The sequence below is a fragment of the Terrapene carolina genome, unplaced genomic scaffold (assembly GCF_002925995.2).
Source record: "Terrapene carolina triunguis isolate 2854851 unplaced genomic scaffold, T_m_triunguis-2.0 Scaffold67, whole genome shotgun sequence".
Classification (NCBI taxonomy): domain Eukaryota; kingdom Metazoa; phylum Chordata; order Testudines; family Emydidae; genus Terrapene; species Terrapene triunguis.
In genome coordinates, this window is record NW_020664418.1 from 40,607,844 (window position 1) to 40,627,081 (window position 19,238).

Sequence of the window (19,238 nt, forward strand, 5' to 3'; positions counted from 1 at the left end):
CCCCTGTCGCCCATTCCCTGCTTCTGGCAAACAGAGGCTATGGACAGAGCCGGCTCTGGCTTTCTGGCCGCAGCAAGGAAAAAAAAAAAAAAACCTGCGGCGCGGCCGGAGCCAGGGTGCAGGGGGACTCCCTGCACTGCAGACGTGCCCCAGCTAGCGAGGGGGAGGGAGTGGGGGGAGAGAGAGAAGGGGAGCGGCCAGGGCTTCAGAGGGGCGCTCGCCACACGGCCCCGACCATCGCGCCGCCTGTCGGGAGGGCTCCGCGCCGCTCCGGTCGGCGGGCAGGGAAGGACGCTGGCTGCCCTGCCAGGCTTGCTACAGACCTGGCACCGGCTGGGGCAGACGGAGTGCGCAGCCTGCTCCCAGCAGGGCGCTCCCCTCCTCCACACCGCCGCCCCCTACAGGGCAGCCGGATCGGCGAACAAAACAAAACAAAACAAAAAAGCGGCCGTGCCGCCCTAGGTCCGGATTGGGCAGAATGCCGCCCCGTAGAATCTGCCGCCCCAAGCATGAGCTTGCTCAGCTGGTGCCTGGAGCGGGCCCTGGTGAGTTTCTGTTCCTGCAGTTTCTGTTCTGACACTGTCTTCTTGGGTGACCATGGCCAAGTCACTTACCTTCTCTGCCCTATCTGTAACAGGGAGACAATCAAATGAACTTGGCTCAAAGGAGGGTGGTGGAATTTAATGAATCAGTATCTGAGATCGGTTATAACTATGATACATTGTACCTCAATAGAACCTGTTTTCTGGGAATATCAAAGGGCTTGAATTTAGTTTAACAGTCGCCACCCCCATGGACTATGTAGCTATGATTGTCTCCATTTTCCAAAAGGAAGAAACTGAGGCACAGAGTTAAAATGGCTTGCCCAAGGTCTCTCAGGAAGTCTGTGGTAGAACTAGCTATAGATCCACTAGAACAAGGTGAATATTGCAAAAATGATCATTGAGCGTTGTTCGTAATTTTTCAGCCAGTTCGCTTTTACGGTGCCCTGTTTTGGGTTCATTTTCCATGAATATTCTAGTGAAAGAGCTGACTGGCAAGGATGTTTATGGCAACTGTGAATTTTAAGGGGCTATTGGAGTATATTTCAAATTCGTAATCCTGAGAATTTGGACCAGAAAAACTGTCTCCAGAGTTCCAGTCATCCAAATATGCAACGTGACGTAGTTGTCCAATCAAAACAGATTGGAACTTGCATATCGAAAACTCACAACACACGGTTTGTGAATAAGCTACAGACTAAGAACGGTTCCCAAAGAAGAGTGAGCAAATCATTTCAGAAAAACAGTGCCTTTGAGAAAAATCGCAGGCTGGTCATAAACAAGTTGTGAATAGGAAATTCTTCAAATAAATTATTCATCGTAAATGATTCATTAGATTCTAGAGTCTGAACTATGGGACAATTTTTCCTCCCCATTCTGTGATTTATAAATCATGTCACCTTACATTTGTATACAGCGCTTCTTGGCCAACATAACACCTTCCATAGCCCAAATTCAGCCCCACCACCTCAAAGCGAAAATAAAAGGCCCCAGGATACTCATCCATGATATAGAACTACCATCTATGCTACTTGGTCACTGGAAAACATCTCCAAACAGAAGTCAAAGGACCTGAGCTATGTGAATGGAATTGGGAAGCAGGTTAGTATGCTGTGGGGCTGACTGTAAGATCAAACTGATAACACTTAGATAAATAAGTGAATACAGCCATGCAGCATTAGGAAGCTTTTTACATCAACGTCTGTCTGTATAACTTTAATAGTGGCTGGTCTTTACCACGTGAGGCTGAGAGATTTAAGTCTGGATCAACTGAGCTAGCGTAAAATGGGCTGAATTTTTGTTTGTTTCTTTTAATTAGCACCGCCTACCTTTTAGTATTTTCCTCTCTGCAGGCCAGTGAAGTGGAGTGGCCCCGGGGTATTGCCCTGCATGTGTTGTCTGTGAGCATGAGAAACCTGGGAAAATCTCTTGCCTGTCAGGATCACGGTGTCTAAACAATAGATTTGCTTGGACAGTCACCATTGGAGAGCTGCCCAGTGACCCAGCTGGGAAGAGACAAGCAGCCCTGCAGACCATGTTCATGCTGCATGATGACTTTAACTGTACAGAGAGGAGATGTGGGGAAAGTATCCAAATGTTAGACTGCAAAGAGGAAAAGGTGCAGAGTCCAACCATATTTATAGTATTTATTCACTGGAGGGAAACAAGATCGCCCAGCTCACACCATTGGTCCATCAAGCCTGATGTCATGCCAAACCAGTGGTCAACACCTGAGGCTTCAGGTGATGGTGAAGAATAAATGAAATTAGCTCAGGGCCTGGTGCAGTCACCATGAGCAGCATTTCAGCTGCCCACCTAGTTCAAGAGAGTGCCGCCCAGAATCCTTTATGCCAGCTGTGTGCCTGCTGCAGTGACCATGACTAGCATGGCAGATGTCCTCACATTGGGTATCTGCTGCACGTTTCAGCTGGGGAAATGAAACATTTGCCTGAACTCCTTCTATCAGGCCACACCTTGTCCCTCATTTCAGATGCCACCAGGTTGGAGACATAGGGCATAGAGTTCTTCTGCGATTCCCTTATGTGAGAGCCGTCACCAGATCTAGTTTAGATGCCCTCAGGCTAGAGATGTAAATGGGAGGATACCTCTCCAATCCCGGATGGGCTCGGATGCCTGCAGCACTCTCCATGACTGGCAGAAAACTGAGGGCTTTAAATCCACCCTCAGGAGAAAAGCTTGACAAATGCTGATGAGAAAAGGGGAAAGCACGTACAAGAAATATTTGCAGGCAGAGCCATTGTTTGTTTTTCTCCTGAAGTTATTCTCCTATCAAGTCATTAACCAGAGAGCACTGGAAATAGAGCTCTGCGCAAGTGGCTCGGGGTGATCATCTGCCGTGGATTACATTTCACATTCCCTCTTGTCACATGACTGTGGGGTCAATACAGCTTTGTCCTTAGGTACCTGGGTTCTTCCACTGACATCATTCCCGCTGATTAACCATCTTCTCAGCTTGACACAGCCCCAGCCACAAGGGTCTTCACCATCTCCTAATTTCTAAGGATTCCCCTTTCCTGCGTGTCGCAGAGATTTTGGGCAACCACTTATTCAGGCAGTAGGGAAATACGTTTCCTTTTCTAAGCCTTTAATCCAGTCCCTATCTGTATTACAGAGAGTGTGAGGGAGCGTGAATCCCAGGTGGGCGGCATCTTCAAAGGACAAGGGTTTGAAAAGGATGCCCAGATTGCACACTAATCTAGACTGCTCTCCCACCCTGCGGTGAACCCTATTAAAATGGATGCTTGATAAATGTTCTCTGAAGGAATCAGCCCTGCCATCCCCTTGACGAGATGAAATAGCGGTTGATTCTCAGACTTGTCAAAGGAATGAAAAAGCTGTTACAGGAGGGAAGCAGGAAACTGCATATGATGGCATGCTCCAAAGAAACATGTCCCAGATGAGCTGCTCAGGGGATTTGATATTAAGAGGGGAACCTGTCTCCCAGCTCCCTGAGTTTTCACTCCAAACTCAAATTCTTTCTGGAGATACAGGACTCTTTTCTGTTGCTTATCCTCTTGGGCCTGGTGCAGCTGGGCTGTGGGAGAAAACAGGCCCATAAGGGAATTTTTCATTAAATAAAATGTCCAGTTGAAAAGCTGAACATTTCAACAAAAATCTTTTGAGCAGCTTTAGTACTTATAGAGCACAATCACCTAGTACCTAAGCCATGGGCACAGAAAACTAAGAGGACAAGACTTAAAGCTGTTATTTTCCAATAGGTCTAAGGCTTGGTCTACACTTACCCCCCAATTCGAATTAAGGTACGCAACTTCAGCTACGTGAATAACGTAGCTGAAGTTCGAAGTACCTTAGTTCGAACTTACCTCGGTCCACACGCGGCAGGCAGGCTCCCCCGTCGACGCCGCGGTACTCCTCTCGTCGAGCTGGAGTACCGCAGTCGACGGCGATCACTTCCTGGTTCGACTTATCGCGTCCAGACAAGACGCGATAAGTCGAACCCAGAACTTCGATTCCCAGCCGCCGAACTAGCGGCTGGGTGTAGACATACCCTAAGAGAGTTACATGCCCAACTCCTATGGAGCATCAGTAGGAACTGAGGGCCAATTCCCTGAGCATGCCAGGCTAAAGAAGGAGTGAGCTCTGCAGTCAGCAGATTGGACGCTTGTCCTGTTTTTTTCCCCCTCTCCCCTGGTAGAGTGGTGCATCAGCCTAGGAGCCAACACTAGAAATGTCTTACCTCTGGCTCCCAAGAGTCTAACTTTTGGAAGATCTAGTTTCTGTGTCTCTGGTGAGTGCAGTGGTCTCAGGATCATCAATGACAAGGCTTAATTTGGATAATCTAGTCCAGCCCATAATAGGGTGTACCAAATAGTCCCCGTGATTTCATTGAGACTATTTGTGGTAAGGTATCGCAGTCTGACCCGAAGGTTTTCATAGACTAATACCAGGACCTTGAATTGGAGCCAGTCTTGGGCACAGGAAGTCAGTGGAGACTGTACTGGCGTGATGTGTTCCCCGTGACTCGCCCAGGAGGTGGGCTGCCGTCTGTTGGACAGGATGGAGATGTTTGGCTGGCCTTAACTAACAGCCCAAGATAAAAGCAGTTGCAGGAGTCCAGTCTAGAAGTGGATCTTGTTTGCCACGTCCTCCTCTGAGAGAGAAGCATGAAGTCTCCTGGTGACCTGGAGGTAGAGGAAGGCATTCCTAGCCACTGCTGCTACCCAGTTCTTGAGAAGCAGAGATGTATTTAGTGTGACCCTTAGGCTGTGCACTACTTTGATGATCTGGGAGCCAGACACCTGTGATAGCGGGTGAGGTTATTATTAATAGAGCTGGTAGGGAATTTTTCTGATGGAAAATGCAGTTTTGGAAAAATCAAAATTTTCTGGGGAAAAATTTTGATTTTGCTGCAAATTTTTGATTTTCCATTGGGAAAACTGACATGAACTATTTCCTTTCAGGTCAGTTCAAATGGTAATGTAATATTTTGGATTGCTGTACTGACCCCAAACATTTATTTCGAGTCAGTGTAACATTAAACTGCGTTTCTCTATTGTGGCGTGCTGCTTCATGGGAGCTGAAATTTGGGTTGCCTGATAACACCATTCTGTCCGATGGGCTGGGTTCTCTGGCCAGACTACAGCTTCCATGGTGCAGTGCAGTCCTCCCTCTGACTAAGCTGTGTGGCACATTGTAGGTGCATGATGGGAGGTGTAGTCTAGCCAGGGGTCTCGTCAACATGCTGGTAGCAGGGCAGGCCATGGAATCTGATCATTTCTGCTGAAGTGTTCTTCTGTACGTTGTAAAGGATGGGGGCCAGGGCTGACCACTGAGGCACTGAACCTATGAGGGCTGGGGAGGATAAAGAGCAGTTACTCATCACTCACTGGAATCTGCTGGAGGTTAATGATCAGGACCAGGTTGGAGTCATGCTATCCACCCCAGCCAGGGCTTGTAAATGGGCCCTTGGGATCCACTGTCAAAGGCTGAGATTTGGCCTGTATCCATTGCCATGTGACGGTCGTCCATCAGGGGGACCAAAGCTATTTCTGTGAGTTATTTGTGGCAGTGGCAGACATCATGCAAAAACCTAGCGCTCTGGGCTGTTTTGATGTTAGTTTGAAACTCAGAGTATGAACCCACAGAAACAAACAACCTAAAAAGCACCTCCTCCATTAAACTAATCCTTCCCCTCGCCCACATTGACAACATTCTAGGTACAGGACAGGATGGGATGGGGTTTCAGGAAAAAGAGGACTCCAGTGTACGTTCTCAGCCTCTGGATCTCACCTGTAAAACTGGGCTAACATGAAGTACTATGAGATCCTCAGGTGAAAGGGGCACCTACAGACGCACAGTTCTATTTGGAGATGGGCCCAAGCCGTGATATTCAGATCAGGATTCGGATCCAAATTTCCTCTCTCTGAAGCTGTTTGGGTCTTGGGTTCCAGCCCATCTGGAGTTTTTTTGTTACTACACATGACCATGGGCTGGAAATTTAGCTCCTATGCGACTCCCACTTCTAGTCACTGTTATATGAGCATGGCCAGGCCAAAAAGGGTGTGGCCAGGGAATCCGTGCTCCCCTCTGATCCGCACATTGCTGTCACATTGGGGGCACAAGTGTAAGTTAAAGGGGCACGCTGGGAACTGGGCTGGACTGACCCGTGGCCTACCTTAGGATCAGGGTAGCATAAAGGTGGTTTAAAGATACCGTGCTGCTCACCCCCGTCTTGCTCCAAGTGCAGCTAGTCTGGATGAGAGGATCAGGCCCTTTACTTGAAGCCTCTGGCACTCTGAAGTGGTTAATGCAAATGACTTTTAACCGATTCTTTGGACTACCAGAAGGGGGTCGCTCCCCAATTTTGGTTCAGTCACAATGGGGCACCGCTTTGAAGAAGGGCATGAGACCCCCCCTCCCCGACCGCCCCTAGATGTTGCCATTTTGGATGGTGTGAAGTGTGAGTGTTGTAGCAGCTTTGAGGATCTCTTGACTGTTGAACAATGATTTGCAAACAGGAGCTGGGTTTATAAATAATGCATTTCCTTTGTCTTGCAGGAATTCTGGAGGCAGAGGTACAATCAGATCAGCTGTGAACAGCTTACATAGCAAATCTAATAGGTTTGTAAATTAGATTTTGTGTTCATTTGTTTTTGCTCTAAGGCAGCTATTAATCTTCTTCTTCTTCTTTGCCGGATGGTACTCTTCTTATTTAGCAAATGTATCTGGTTCTTTTCCCTTCTGCTTTACATTTTCTTAATCATTCTCCCCCCTCTACTTCAATGCAATAATTATTTGCAAATGACCAAGGATCTGCAAGTTGCAGTGATTGAGAATATGGAAGAGAGTTACTTATTGTACAAAAGAAGTCACTGGGAAAGTTGCCACCTTTGCAATTTTCCACCGTGGTATTACAAAAGGGATTTCTTTCTATGACATCAGACTGTCATTCTGTTGCATCATAATGCCACCCAGTGACACGGAGACATCACTCCATCACAAAGTCATTCTGTGGCACTACAGGCATTCAGTGGTATTGGGACATCCTTCTAGGTCATTTGCAAGATCATCCCATATCATCACAACATTGTTAAATGCTATAATTGGGTAGCTTAGTGACAACACTCGATGACACTTTGTGTCATTGCACTGCATTGTGACATGGTGATGCCACACACTTCATCAAAATACAAAAAGCATCAAGCACAAAAACATCACAGTTATTGCTGGGAAGGTTTTCTCCACCCAATTAACTTTGGCATTATTTTGCATTTTCTAAATTTGCCTTGCAGGAGATCAGATTATGTGGTGAAGGGCAAGATTGGTAGCTATCCTTATTGGCAGTCTCTGCAGATCATACTTTGCTAGTTTGTATATACACACACAGTGACAACTAGCATCTAGAAATATATTCAGCTTGCCTCTCTAAATATTAAGTAGCAGGAGTCCCAAAATATCCTCACATGTGCCTGAGATCTCCTGTCAATCATTCCCCATGTGTACCTGAAGCAAACAAGCCTCCTAATAAATAAATAATATATGGAGATATATCTATCTCATAGAACTGGAGGGGACCCTGAAAAGTCATTGAGTCCAGCCCCCTGCCTTCACTAGCAGGACCAAGTACTGATTTTGCCCTGATCCTCAATTGGCCCCTTCAAGGATTGAACTCATAATCCTGGGTTTAGTAGGCCAATGCTCAAACCACTGAGCTATCCCTCCTCCCAGCTGACAGTGAGTTGCCAAGGTGGCCTACATAGGGCAGCCAGCGTTCCAGGAGGAATGGAATCAACACTGCACTGCTGCACCCCACATTGCATCGTTGTGAATGGACACAGCCTTATGTCACGATGCCCCCAGCTACCGTAGCTCACTGTCAGGACAGTTTTACCTGGTACATTCAAGAGCATCCCTTTCTACTCTCACTCCATGTCCCCTGGGGGGGGCTCTCTAGGGGTAATTCCTCTCCCTCTGGGGTGTTTACCTGCTGGGTATAGATCTCTTCATTTGCCAACTCTCTCCCAGCTGAGAGTGGCCTCTTGCAATGAGGAGGGACATTCTGCTTAGCTAGCAGCAAACACTCTGGCTGTGAATTTTTCAGTGTACTCTGGAGTGTGAAGGGTTTTTCTGGGCTGCACACACATGCCCTGCTTCCTGATGAGCCTCTCAGTGATTCTTTTTGGAGGGAGGCTCGCAGACATAAAGCATGCAGCGGTTCCCCTAATTTATGCCATTTGATGCAAATTGAATTGAACTGTTGGGGCCTTGATTGTTTTGCTGATTCAGTGATTAAGTTTGGGGTCTCGCAATGATCATCTCCAGAGCTGCAACACCTGGGTACCTGACTGCTCTCTGGCCCTCCCCGACCAGTCATTCGCCAGGGTCTGGCGCCCTAGCACAGAGTGGATGCCATGAAATCTCATTGTTCTCCTCTGAAGGGAAGAAAAGTTATCAAAGATCCCTGCTGTTCGTAATGGGGCATTTGCCAGTGGTACCAATGCCCCCAGCATCTCAGCTAAATTCATTTCTCTTGCCGGGGTGAAGTAAAGAGCACATTTTTCTGATGTGGATTTAACCCACCACAACAGGTGGATCTGATTTGTCATTTGTGGGAAGGGCATGTGTGTGTATCTGGTTGTGTCATCATCCGTGAGCAGGGCTGTGTTTGCTGTCTGTGTATAGAATCTCTGCGTGTGAATCTGTGCCCGTGTCTGTCTAAGTCTCTGTGAGTTTTTTGTTTGTGTGAGTGTCTGTATATCTGTGTGCCTGTCTGTTGAGTCTATGTGTGTATCAGTCTGTCTGTGTATGCATGTGTTTGTATGTCTGTCTGTAAATCTGTGTGTATTTGTGTAAGTCTGTGTCTGTGTTTGTGTATGTGTGTGTAGTAGAGAATAAATAGGCTTTCTTTCCCTGCTCAGGTAATAACTGCAATTTTGCTTTTCTAAAGAAGTTTGAATCCCAGCCACCTCAGAGCAATTAGAGATGCCACTGGGAAGCTAACGGATCATGTCTCTCCCCTCTCTCTGTCTCTCTTTTCTCTAGAGCTGAAGTAGTAATAAATGGCTCTTCATCTCCAGCTGTTGTTGACAGAAGTAATGAAAGCATTAAGCACATTAAACCAGCTTCATTCAGATGGAGACACAACCAGACACTCTCTTTGAAGATCAGGTACTGGTAATTACCTATAGGACAAGAGACAGATTTGGTCCTCTCCAGTGCAAGCTGGCAAATTGCCTCAGTATATCATCTAAAGAAGTCAAGAAAGAAATAAAATGTTTCTCTCCTGCTGGGCTAGCCTTCATATCTGTAAGCGATCGCTTGGAAACGAATTCCCAGCTCAGCCGAGTGGCTTCGCGTTAACAGAGCGACACACGCTTCGGCCTCCACTCTTGGAGACAAGCAGGGGCCAGAGTGCGCTGCAGATTCACCATGATCAGCCACTCCTGGGGGGAAGGAAATCTGCCACCTTGTGGGTAAATACAGTGACCCCTGCTGGCGGAGAGCAGAGTGGCAGGGATGGGCTTGTTAAGGACCTGCTCCGGTGGAAAAGGGGGTATGGGAGATGCATACATTAAGGTGGGGAGCCATTTTATAGCACACATGGGGTAGCAAGTGGAATGCTAAATTCTGAGTGGCTCCTGAAGGCCGTCAGTCTCTCTGCAGCCAGGCTGTGGAGCATAGACAAGCAGGAGGAGGGTGCTTTGCAGTCATAGGCCGTGCCGCAAGCTTTCCCTATATCTGTTTTATTTCCTGCCCCAAGGAAACAGATCTTGAAGTTCCTGGATGCGGAGAAGGACATCTCGGTGCTGAAGGGGACCCTGAAGCCCGGGGACGTCATCCACTATGTCTTTGACAGGGACAGCACCATGAACGTCTCCCAGAACCTCTATGAGCTGTTGCCAAGGACCTCACCCCTGAAGGGCAAGCGCTTCCGGACCTGCGCCATCGTGGGCAACTCAGGGATCCTGCTGAACAGCGGCTGCGGGAGAGAGATCGACGCTCACAGCTTCGTGATCAGGTAGTGAGGGGTCAGAGAGGCCATGCCTCCCATACAGCAGGGCTCCTACTCACTCCCACAAAACACACGGGGATCCAGGGATGGGACCCCCAGGCTCCGAGCCAGGCGACTGGGACAGGGCCTTTCCTGTCACTGGGGGACTGACAGAGTGCTGCGTATTCCAGCCCCTCCCCCCCCGCCTCCGCCCACGCTCCCCCTTCCCACGGTGTGCACTAAATAGTGCAGGGAGCCCCCTTGTCAGAGCGGGAAGGATGGGCACTGAACAAAACCCAATGGGGAGTGTTTAATATGAATTCAAAAAGATAGAAACTGTCGGCAAAGGAGCCAGGGCTGTGATGTACCCAGAGTGCCTCAGAAGCGGGCCTTGCACAACATCACAAGCCTGCCCACCACAACCCGACACACTCCACAACCACACACTGTCACACATGCACACCATCCACACAAACACCCCTCAAGTCATGAACACCTCCACCACCACCCTCCCATACCCCCACAGACACACACGTCCTTCTCACACACCCGCCACTCACACCCTAACACACACTGTGCCCCGCCCACCTTACAAACACACACATCTTCTCATATACACCACTCCCTTCCTACAACATGCTCCGCCCCCACACTGTGGCAGAGAAGTACACCAACACTGATGACACACACCCCAGCCAAACCCCCCAGATGCAAGCAAATCCTATCCTACACACCCCTACAGACACATACATCATTCCTACACAAACACCCTCTACCTTCTCCCACTGTCACCTACACACTCTCCACAGACACCCCAACTCAATCATCCCTCATGTGCATCACCTCCACCCAATACACTCTCTGTTCTTACGCATAAACACACTCACACGTACACAAGCCACCATGCACACACAGACGTACCATTCCCTCTGCCCCTACAGAAATACATACAACCCCTACACAAGCCAAACATGTACCATACCCTCGCCTCTCACACACATGCGCACACACACACACACAAAATTGTCAAAATAATACTTGTAGTAGCAAAGAGAGAGAAGGAAAAGAGCCTGCCTCTTTATCCCTCAAGCCCATGCAGATGTGTTAGCTGAGGAGCTCTGCATGTCTGCTGGTGATTTATGTCTGTGCAGACATTTGCTTTCTGGCAAGTCTATTATGGAGACAGCCCAATTGATCAGTGGCTTATAAAGGCAGTCCTGCGTGTGACATGGGAATGAAGATAATGCCACCTCTGCCCTCTGGATGAACACAGCCAACCCAACCGTCCTGTGTGTCAGAGTGGAACCCAGGGCCTCTCTCTGATCTTTGGGGAATGTTCCCTGGGTAGTTTGCTCGGCAGCTTGAAATGGAACAAAAGCCAGCCTAGAAAACAAAGGCCGTTGTGGTCACAGCAAGAGTTAGGCCAGCGGTCTATGGCAGCGACAGTGAGAACTGTCCTAGGCAAGGTCTACACTAGGAATGAGTATAGCAGGGGTCGGCAACCTTTGGCATGCGGCTCGCCAAGGTAAGCACCCTGGCGGGATGTGCCGGTTTGTTTACCTGCCGCGTCCGCAGGTTCGGCCGATCGCGGCTCCCACTGGCCGCGGTTCGCCGTCCCAGGCCAATGGGGGCGGCGGGAAATGACGGCCAGCACATCCCTCGGCCCGCGCCGCTTCCTGCCGCCCCCATTGGCCTGGAGCAGCGAACCGCGGCCAGTGGGAGCCGCGATCAGCCAGACCTGCACACGCGGCAGGTAAACAAACTGGCCCGGCCCGCCAGGGTGCTTACCCTGGTGAGCCGCGTGCCAAAGGTTGCCGACCCCTGGAGTATAGTAAGGTCGACTGATGCGGTGATTTTTTTGCAACATTTCTATGACTAAAGTCCTAGTGTAGACACAGTTACATAAAAGTGCTTTTGCCGTGTAACTTATTTTGCTCAGGGAACCAGAATAAGCTATACTGGCAAAAGCACTTTTTGCTGGTACAAACTGAATATACACCAGGAGGGTTTGCCGGTACAACTAAACCGGCATAGCCATGCCAGCCAGCCTTTTCTAGTGTAGACTAGGCTCCGGCAGGGATAGCTGGGTCCTGCGTTCCTGGGCACACAGATTGCCATGTCTTTGGCTTTTAGTTCCTATATTTCCTTTGAGTTTATTAGCCATTAAGGCAGCATGTCCTAATGATTAGAGCAAGGACCTAGGAATCAGGAGCCTTGTAGCCTGTTTCTCACTGTGCGTACCCTGGAGTAAGTCACTTAGACTGATAGACTTTAAGATCAGAAGAGACCATTGTGATCATCTAGTCTGACCTCCTGCACATTGCAGGCCACAGACCCTCGCTCACCCACTCCTGTAATAGACCCTAATCTCTTGCTGTGTTACTGAAGTCCTCAAATCATGGTTTAAAGGCCGTAAGTTACAGAGAATCCACCACTTACACTAGTTTAAACTGCAGGTGACCCAAGCCCCATGCTGCAGAGGAAGGCAACAAAAACCCAGGGTTTCTGCCAATCTGAGCCACAGGAAAATTCCTTCCCGACCCCAAATCTGGCGATCCGTTAGACGGTGAGCACATGGGTAAGACCCACCAGGCAGATACCTGGGAAAGAATTCTCTGTAGTAACCCAGAGCCCTCCCCATCTAGTGTCCCATCTCGAGCCGTTGGGGATTTTTGCACTGGTAGTTGCTGATGGGCCACATGCCATTGTAGGCAGTCCCATCATTCCAGCCTCTCCATGAATTTATCAAGCTCAGTCTTGAAGCCAGTTAGGTTTTTCACCCCCACCGCTCCCCTTGGAAGGCTGTTCCAGAACTTCACTCCTCTGATGGTTACAAACCTTCACCTAATTTCAAGCCTAAACTTGTCGATGGCCAGTTTATGTGTATTTGTTCTTGTGTCCACATTGGCACTTAACTTAAATAACTCCTCTCCCTCCCATGTATTTATCCCTCTGATGTATTTGTAGAGAGCAATCATATCTCCCCTTCTTTTGGTTACGCTAAACGAGCCAAGCTCGTTGAGTCTCCTTTCAGAAGGTAGGTTTCCAATTCCTCAGATCATCCTATTAGCCCTTCTCTGTACCTGTTCCAGTTTGAATTCATCTTTCTTTGAATTCAACATAGACTAGAACAGCACACAGTACTCCAGATGAGGTCTCACCAATGCCTTGGATAATGGTACTAACGCTTCCCTGTCTCTACTGGAAATACCTCGCCTGCTACATGCTAGGACTGCATTAGCCCTTTTCGCGGCCGCATCACATTGACGGCTCATAGTCATCCTGTGATCAATCAATGCACCCAGGGCTTTCCTCTCTTCTGCAGCGTGGGGGTGATCTGGGGTTTTCGGCACATTGCCAGAAGCCTAGCAACCTTTCAAGGCCCTGAGAGGCCACATCAGCTGCTCACACACTCCATTCTGCCAACACCAGGCTCTGGTGCAGAGTAAAGGGTCAGTAGAGTCATCTGTCCAGCACTCAAAATGACAGAAATAAGTGACTTGGATTCGACCATCAGGAGCAACAGGGAAAGGGGGTGATCTTGTCCCAGCTCGAGGCAAATGCAGCCCTCAGTCTCAGTGCCGCACGGCTTTCCTTGCCCTCGCACGTGGGCTGGAATCACAGACAGGGTGAGTGCGTGCGAGGAGTTTCCAGAGCAGCAGGAGTGAATTCCTTTTGTGTGTGCACATGCGTGTGTGTGTGTGCAAGTGCGTGCGCCCATTCTTACATTGCACAAAGGTTTCTCAAGGTCAGAGCCTCTAAGCAGCCTGGCCCTCTGGAGCCCACCAATCACTGATCTCCCGGGCCTCCACCTCCTGCTGGTATCACTATCATTGCTGGTGCCGGGGGGTCTGCTGTTTAGCACACAGTCGGCGGGAGGGGGAGAAGGGACTCGAGATAATATTACTCCAGCCAGGTTGGAATTAAGGACCGCAGGTGTCACACTGTCATTCCGGGCGAGACGGAAACACTCACAGGATATCACTAGCCCTTCCAGTTAGAGCAGCTCTCTGCATGCTCCGGTGCTGTACGTTCCTTGGAGTGCCTTGCCGAGTCATGAGAGATGGATGTCTCCGTGCACACACTCACAAGCATGCACAGTCCCCTGGTGCCCCCTGTGTTTTCGGTCAGGTTCAGCTCCAGCAGGGCGCACTGGAACAAGCCAGCCTTGGCCCACTCTGCTCCTCGGCCACTGCGGCTTTCCTGAGGCTACACAACCAGCTGTTCTCTCCTCCCAGTGGTGGGTGCTGCTCCTGTGAGCTGCTGGCTTTGTGAGTCTCCCGTGTCTCCTGGTGCACGTACCATCCTCAGAGGTAACAGTGGACTCTGTGCCCCTCACACCACTTGACATTCCGAATTGGCTGTTGCGATACTGATGCAATGAGACACACAAGACCTCTATTGCAGAGAGGGTTTCCCTGCTCTGGAAAAATCACTTCAATTCAAATTTGTCATAGCAGTAAACATAGGTATTTTGTTACCTTGTGTTTGTTAGCTGTGCACATGAACAGATACATGTCGGTACAAGCACACATATGCACCAAAAATTCATGCCCTGGGACATTTATGAACATCCACACAGAGACACGCATGCAAACTGACAGACATACACACACACGTTAGCACATTCAGAAGCCAATGTAGGCCTGTATATGCAGAGATGTAGCCATTCACCCAGCTGTGCATATGTAGACCTGTGCACACAGATGCATACATGCACAGGCACACACATTCCCCACGTTCTTGCCTGGTACACACACGCTTTCTGAGTTTGCTCTCCCCATAGGTTTTTCTATATTAAAACCGTCGCCTTGACCTGAATGGCTACTATAACCTTCCAATACTGTGAGCTCTGAAGCCACATTAGCAACATAGCCAGATGCCCAGGGGTCATTAGTTAGTCACTGATATTCCTAGCAGGTTCTTGATAGGTCATGTTCTAGGGAATTGGTAACGGGATGCAGAAGGTCTTTCCTCAGAGTATCTGCCATGAGTCTGACCTGAGGTTGTAGTGACTGAAAGGCATTTCATGTCGATCGCTGAACAGACTCCACCAATAGGCAGGTGCCCTCATCACAGTAATGCTCCTCTGCTCTTTATAAAACACCAACCAATCCTCATAACAGCCCTCTGGTGTTGCTATCCCTATGTTCAGGCAGGGGACATCATCTATGGGATTTGCCCCGGGTCACACAGGGAAGTCAGTGGCAGAGGCAGGAGTCAAAGTGAGGCATTCCTGGTCCCTAGAACTGTGCTCAGCCACCACCTCAGGCTGCCTCGTCACCACCGCTCTCCTCGGGCACTGTTTGGCCCCTTTGGTGGTGATCTCTGCGAGGAGAGGGCAAAGACTGACTGAGCCCTGGAGAATGAGCTCCGCTCTCATCCTTCCAGGGCAGGATCGCAGCACACTGCCACGGGGAGTTGCGAGGAAGCTTGCCCTGACGCGGCCTGTGCTGTACTTGTGCAACCCCAGGACTGGCAATCGGGCGCCTTTCCCCAGTGCTAGCACTCACCGACTAACCTTTGTCCTTCCCCTTCTCTGGAGCACACTGTGACGCTCTCTCCTGTGTTGCAGGTGTAATCTGGCCCCTGTTCAGGACTATGCCTGGGACGTGGGGATGAAGACAGACCTTGTGACTATGAATCCTTCTGTCATCCAGCGTGCCTTCGAGGACCTGGTGAACGAGACCTGGCGGGAGAAGCTGCTGCAGCGCCTCCACAGTCTCAACGGCAGCATCCTCTGGATCCCCGCATTCATGGCCAAAGGGGGCAAGGAGCGCGTGGAGTGGGTCAACGAGCTCATCCTCAAGCACCGCATCAACGTCCGCACTGCCTACCCCTCACTGCGCCTGCTGCACGCCGTCCGAGGGTGAGAATTCCTGCCTGGCCCCCCGTCCCTCTTGCTGGGCCGAGACTGTCACGTCTCAATGACAAGGATGGGTTATGGGGACCTGTGGCTTTTTCTGGCTGATCTATTACTGGTTTTCAGCAATTGGACACGTATGTGCAGGCCCAACAAAGCAGTGTGTTCCTGATATTTTTTAGTAGCTGGTATCTCATGAACCTCTCGAGTGAGAATGCTATGCTTTGTGCTGGAGCTGACTTGAGCCAAACCCACTACAAGTCTCTCTGTGTTTCATTCTGCAGACCACCAGGAAGGGCTCGGTGTGCAATGGATGGTCCATAGACCAAAGGTTGCCGACCCCTGCTTTAGATCATTTGCAAGCTGAGGCTCCCAGCTCTGGTCCCATTGCAGGAAGTGTTTGTTTAGTGCCCTGGGATTTGGAGTGATAGCAAACCTTACACCCATGTCCCTGGTCCCTCAGACTGTGAATGCTTTGTTGACTCTAGGCCTAGATTTCCGATCAGTGTAACTTTCAGACCTGCAGTTTGACTGGCGTATTTGTTGTTTCCCTGTGAGGAATTTGTGCTGTGGTCAGCTTAGTTAGTGATTAATCTTCTTGCTCCTTCCCCATTCTTCTGTCTCGGTCACAGGCATGGTCCTCACAGAGCTAGTTGGATCAGGAGATTGGGAATGGGCTACAAAGCCTTTCATTGATTCCAGTCTACCCTGGGTCAGGAGTGAAGGAAAGTTGCTACCATCTGATGGCTGTTCCAGAGTAGCCCGTGTGAAATGACTTTGGTGGTTTCAACCCCTTCTTGGTGAATATACATTCACCTCATAAAACCCCATCATCATGAGTGGCAACTTCATTGCTAGTCTCAAGCGAGAGGCCAAGAATTGGATGGGCTTTAACTTCCTTTCACGTCTCAGGGGGTTAAGTCTAGGTGAAGCAATGCGAGGGGATCTTCTGGTCTACCTTCTCTGTGAATAGAGAGACTCGCAGGCTGTCAATCTGGTTCTTCTCCCCAGTGTTAACAATACAGACTTCTTATTTCTGGCTCTCCCTATTACATCCCCCTTCCCCTGGAAACGTTGCAGGCTTAGTAGTGGTGAGGATGCGATGAAGTTCTTCTGCTCCCTGTTTTAATGGCATCAGATCCAAAACTGAAGTTGAAGGTCTGAGGGGTTCTACTAAAGCCTCCTGAGATCACAGGCTCACAGGAGATAAACAAGAACTTCCTTAGAACACGCTTTCTTCTTCACAGAACCAGGAGGGAGCTGACGTAACAGCTGAGGACTGTCCTCATCTACCATTGTAACACTGCATGGAGATGCAACATCATCAGGTTGTGGAAACGCTGAGGAATTGGTAATTGTCCTGCAGGCTGGGATGGGGTGGTCGGACGTGGGCTCGGCTATGAAATGCAGCACTGTTGTGTGGACTTGGCGTTGGCCCTACTGCTCTGGCAGAGAGAGCCAAAGAGAAGGCAGAGGTGGTTAGTCGCGTCGTTTGTACAAGGTGCTCCGGTGCTATGTGCCAGGTGAATAGATTAGATTCATGATGGATGGATGGATGGAATAGAGGAGAAGTTGTCGCCTGCTTTGTCAGTGGAGCCTCAGGTGAGTGGGAGTTAGCTGTGAGATGTATGTGTAGTTCAGGTCAGATGAGCAGCAGTTTAGGCACCAAGACAAAGGGGTTTATTAATGCAGGAGTGACGCTTCCATGTAAACCAAAGAGGGAGAAAAGGCGAATCCACAGGGTACTGGGCAGCTGGGCCATGATCCGTCAGTGTGGACTATTAGAGGTGATCCAAGCTTTGCTCTCTGAAGGGGGGTCAGCAGCAGCCCCTTCCTTCCAGATGTTTTTTCCCCCGTACCTCCCTCTCCTGGGATGTGAATTTGTGCACACACCTGTCTGCACGTGCACTCCCCTCCCACCGCCGCTTTGTGGCTTTGCCTCCCCCACCAGCGTTGTTTTTCCTCCCAGAGTGGTGTTGTCCGTTTCCGTACGTTTGATCCGTTGATCTGCACTTCGTAGAGCCTTATCCCAGCCTGGGGGCGCAGAACAGTCAGCACTGAGTGTGCACTCAGGGCAGCTCCTGGGAACACACCTGAGGGCCCACGTGTGCATGAAGGGAGCAGGGACTAGTTTTCAGCAGAAACAAACCCAAAGGACTATTGAGTGCACGTTTGCACAGGTATGTGACTCAGAGCACTGCCACCTGAGCAGACAGCAGCCTCCATGGGGCCCTTTGGCCCGACAACAGGGAGAGGAGGATCCTGCTGTCTGGATGAACCACAAATTGGGATCAAAACGAATTCCTGCTTTCGCTTGGCAGGGCGGTGGTTTCCTTGGGCTCAGAGGATTCTCAGGCAGGACAGTCACTATCCAAGGAAGGGGGGGAAGGATCCCACAGGCCACAGGAGACACAAAATATAACCCAAACCTTGAGCTATTTCCAGCTGTAATTGACTTACTTTCATCTGTCAAAATAAAATTAAGCTCCTGTAATAAGCCCTTTAAATCAACAGGCTGCTAATCCTATGATTGCAGCGCGTCCCTGTGCCAGAAACTCCCCACAGGAGATGCTGCGTGAGATATTGGCAAGGGCCTCGTGGTGTCTCCCGCTGGGAGGAGAGCAGGGCGAAGGAGGAGCTCCATGGGCCAGTCTGGTAATGGATCTCGCCTACTGATGCTGCAGCTCGTTCGCTGGTTGGCCTGGCCCTGCAGAACGGCTCCTTGCAGCAGCAACCCATCAAGCCGGGCTGGAGGCCTCCGGCACACAGAGCAAGCCAAACGGAGGCCTGTCAGGGCTTGATGGGGAGCTGATGGATAGTGTGCTCTCCCGTGTGTCTCCCGAAATAAACCAGATGCAAGGCTGGCAAGAGGAGCCGCATTCGGCCTGCACGGTGCAGCTGCTAGAGAAGAGGCGCTGGCGATCCTAAATGAACGAGGGGATGGAGGAGCCACAAAGCGTGAACGTCCTAGAACCCTGGGGCCTTGGAAGTGCCAGGCTCAGAAGTGCTTCGGGCAGCCCCTAGGTGGCGTCTCTCGGTGCAATTGGGGATGCGTTCCCAGGGCCTCTTTCGGTGCATGCTCCCTTGCTCCGGGATCGAGTTCCCTGCCAGCAGATCTTGGTGACTATTCAGGATACGGAAAGTGACAGTGTAAGGAATCTGGTGGGATCTGCTGGCAAGGGGGAACCACACCGGGACGCTAGGAAGGGACGTCCTTCTCTCAGCCTACTGACCGTGCTTCCTGTGAGCGCGGGTGCCCAGCCAGACAGTACCAGTCAAACCAGGAGGCAGATGCACTGCCCAGTGCTAGGATAGGTGCCCAGTAAGGCCATGGTGCTGGTGTGCTGCCTGGTGCTAGGGT

At 50.1% G+C, this 19,238-nt stretch overlaps 1 protein-coding gene across 2 annotated transcripts in view; it reads left to right on the top strand.

Annotated features, from left to right (window-relative positions):
- ST8SIA2 (ST8 alpha-N-acetyl-neuraminide alpha-2,8-sialyltransferase 2) overlaps nt 1-19,238 on the top strand; it is a 38,726-nt gene that overhangs the window by 10,271 nt on the left and 9,217 nt on the right. The window contains exons 2-5 of one of the 2 annotated variants that reach the window (XM_026648559.1): nt 6,582-6,644; nt 9,066-9,191; nt 9,784-10,041; nt 15,590-15,883. In XM_026648559.1, the coding sequence (XP_026504344.1) occupies nt 6,582-6,644; nt 9,066-9,191; nt 9,784-10,041; nt 15,590-15,883 (741 nt within the window). The remainder of the gene's footprint in view (nt 1-6,581; nt 6,645-9,065; nt 9,192-9,783; nt 10,042-15,589; nt 15,884-19,238) is intronic. The other variant, XM_026648560.1, reaches the window with a different exon arrangement.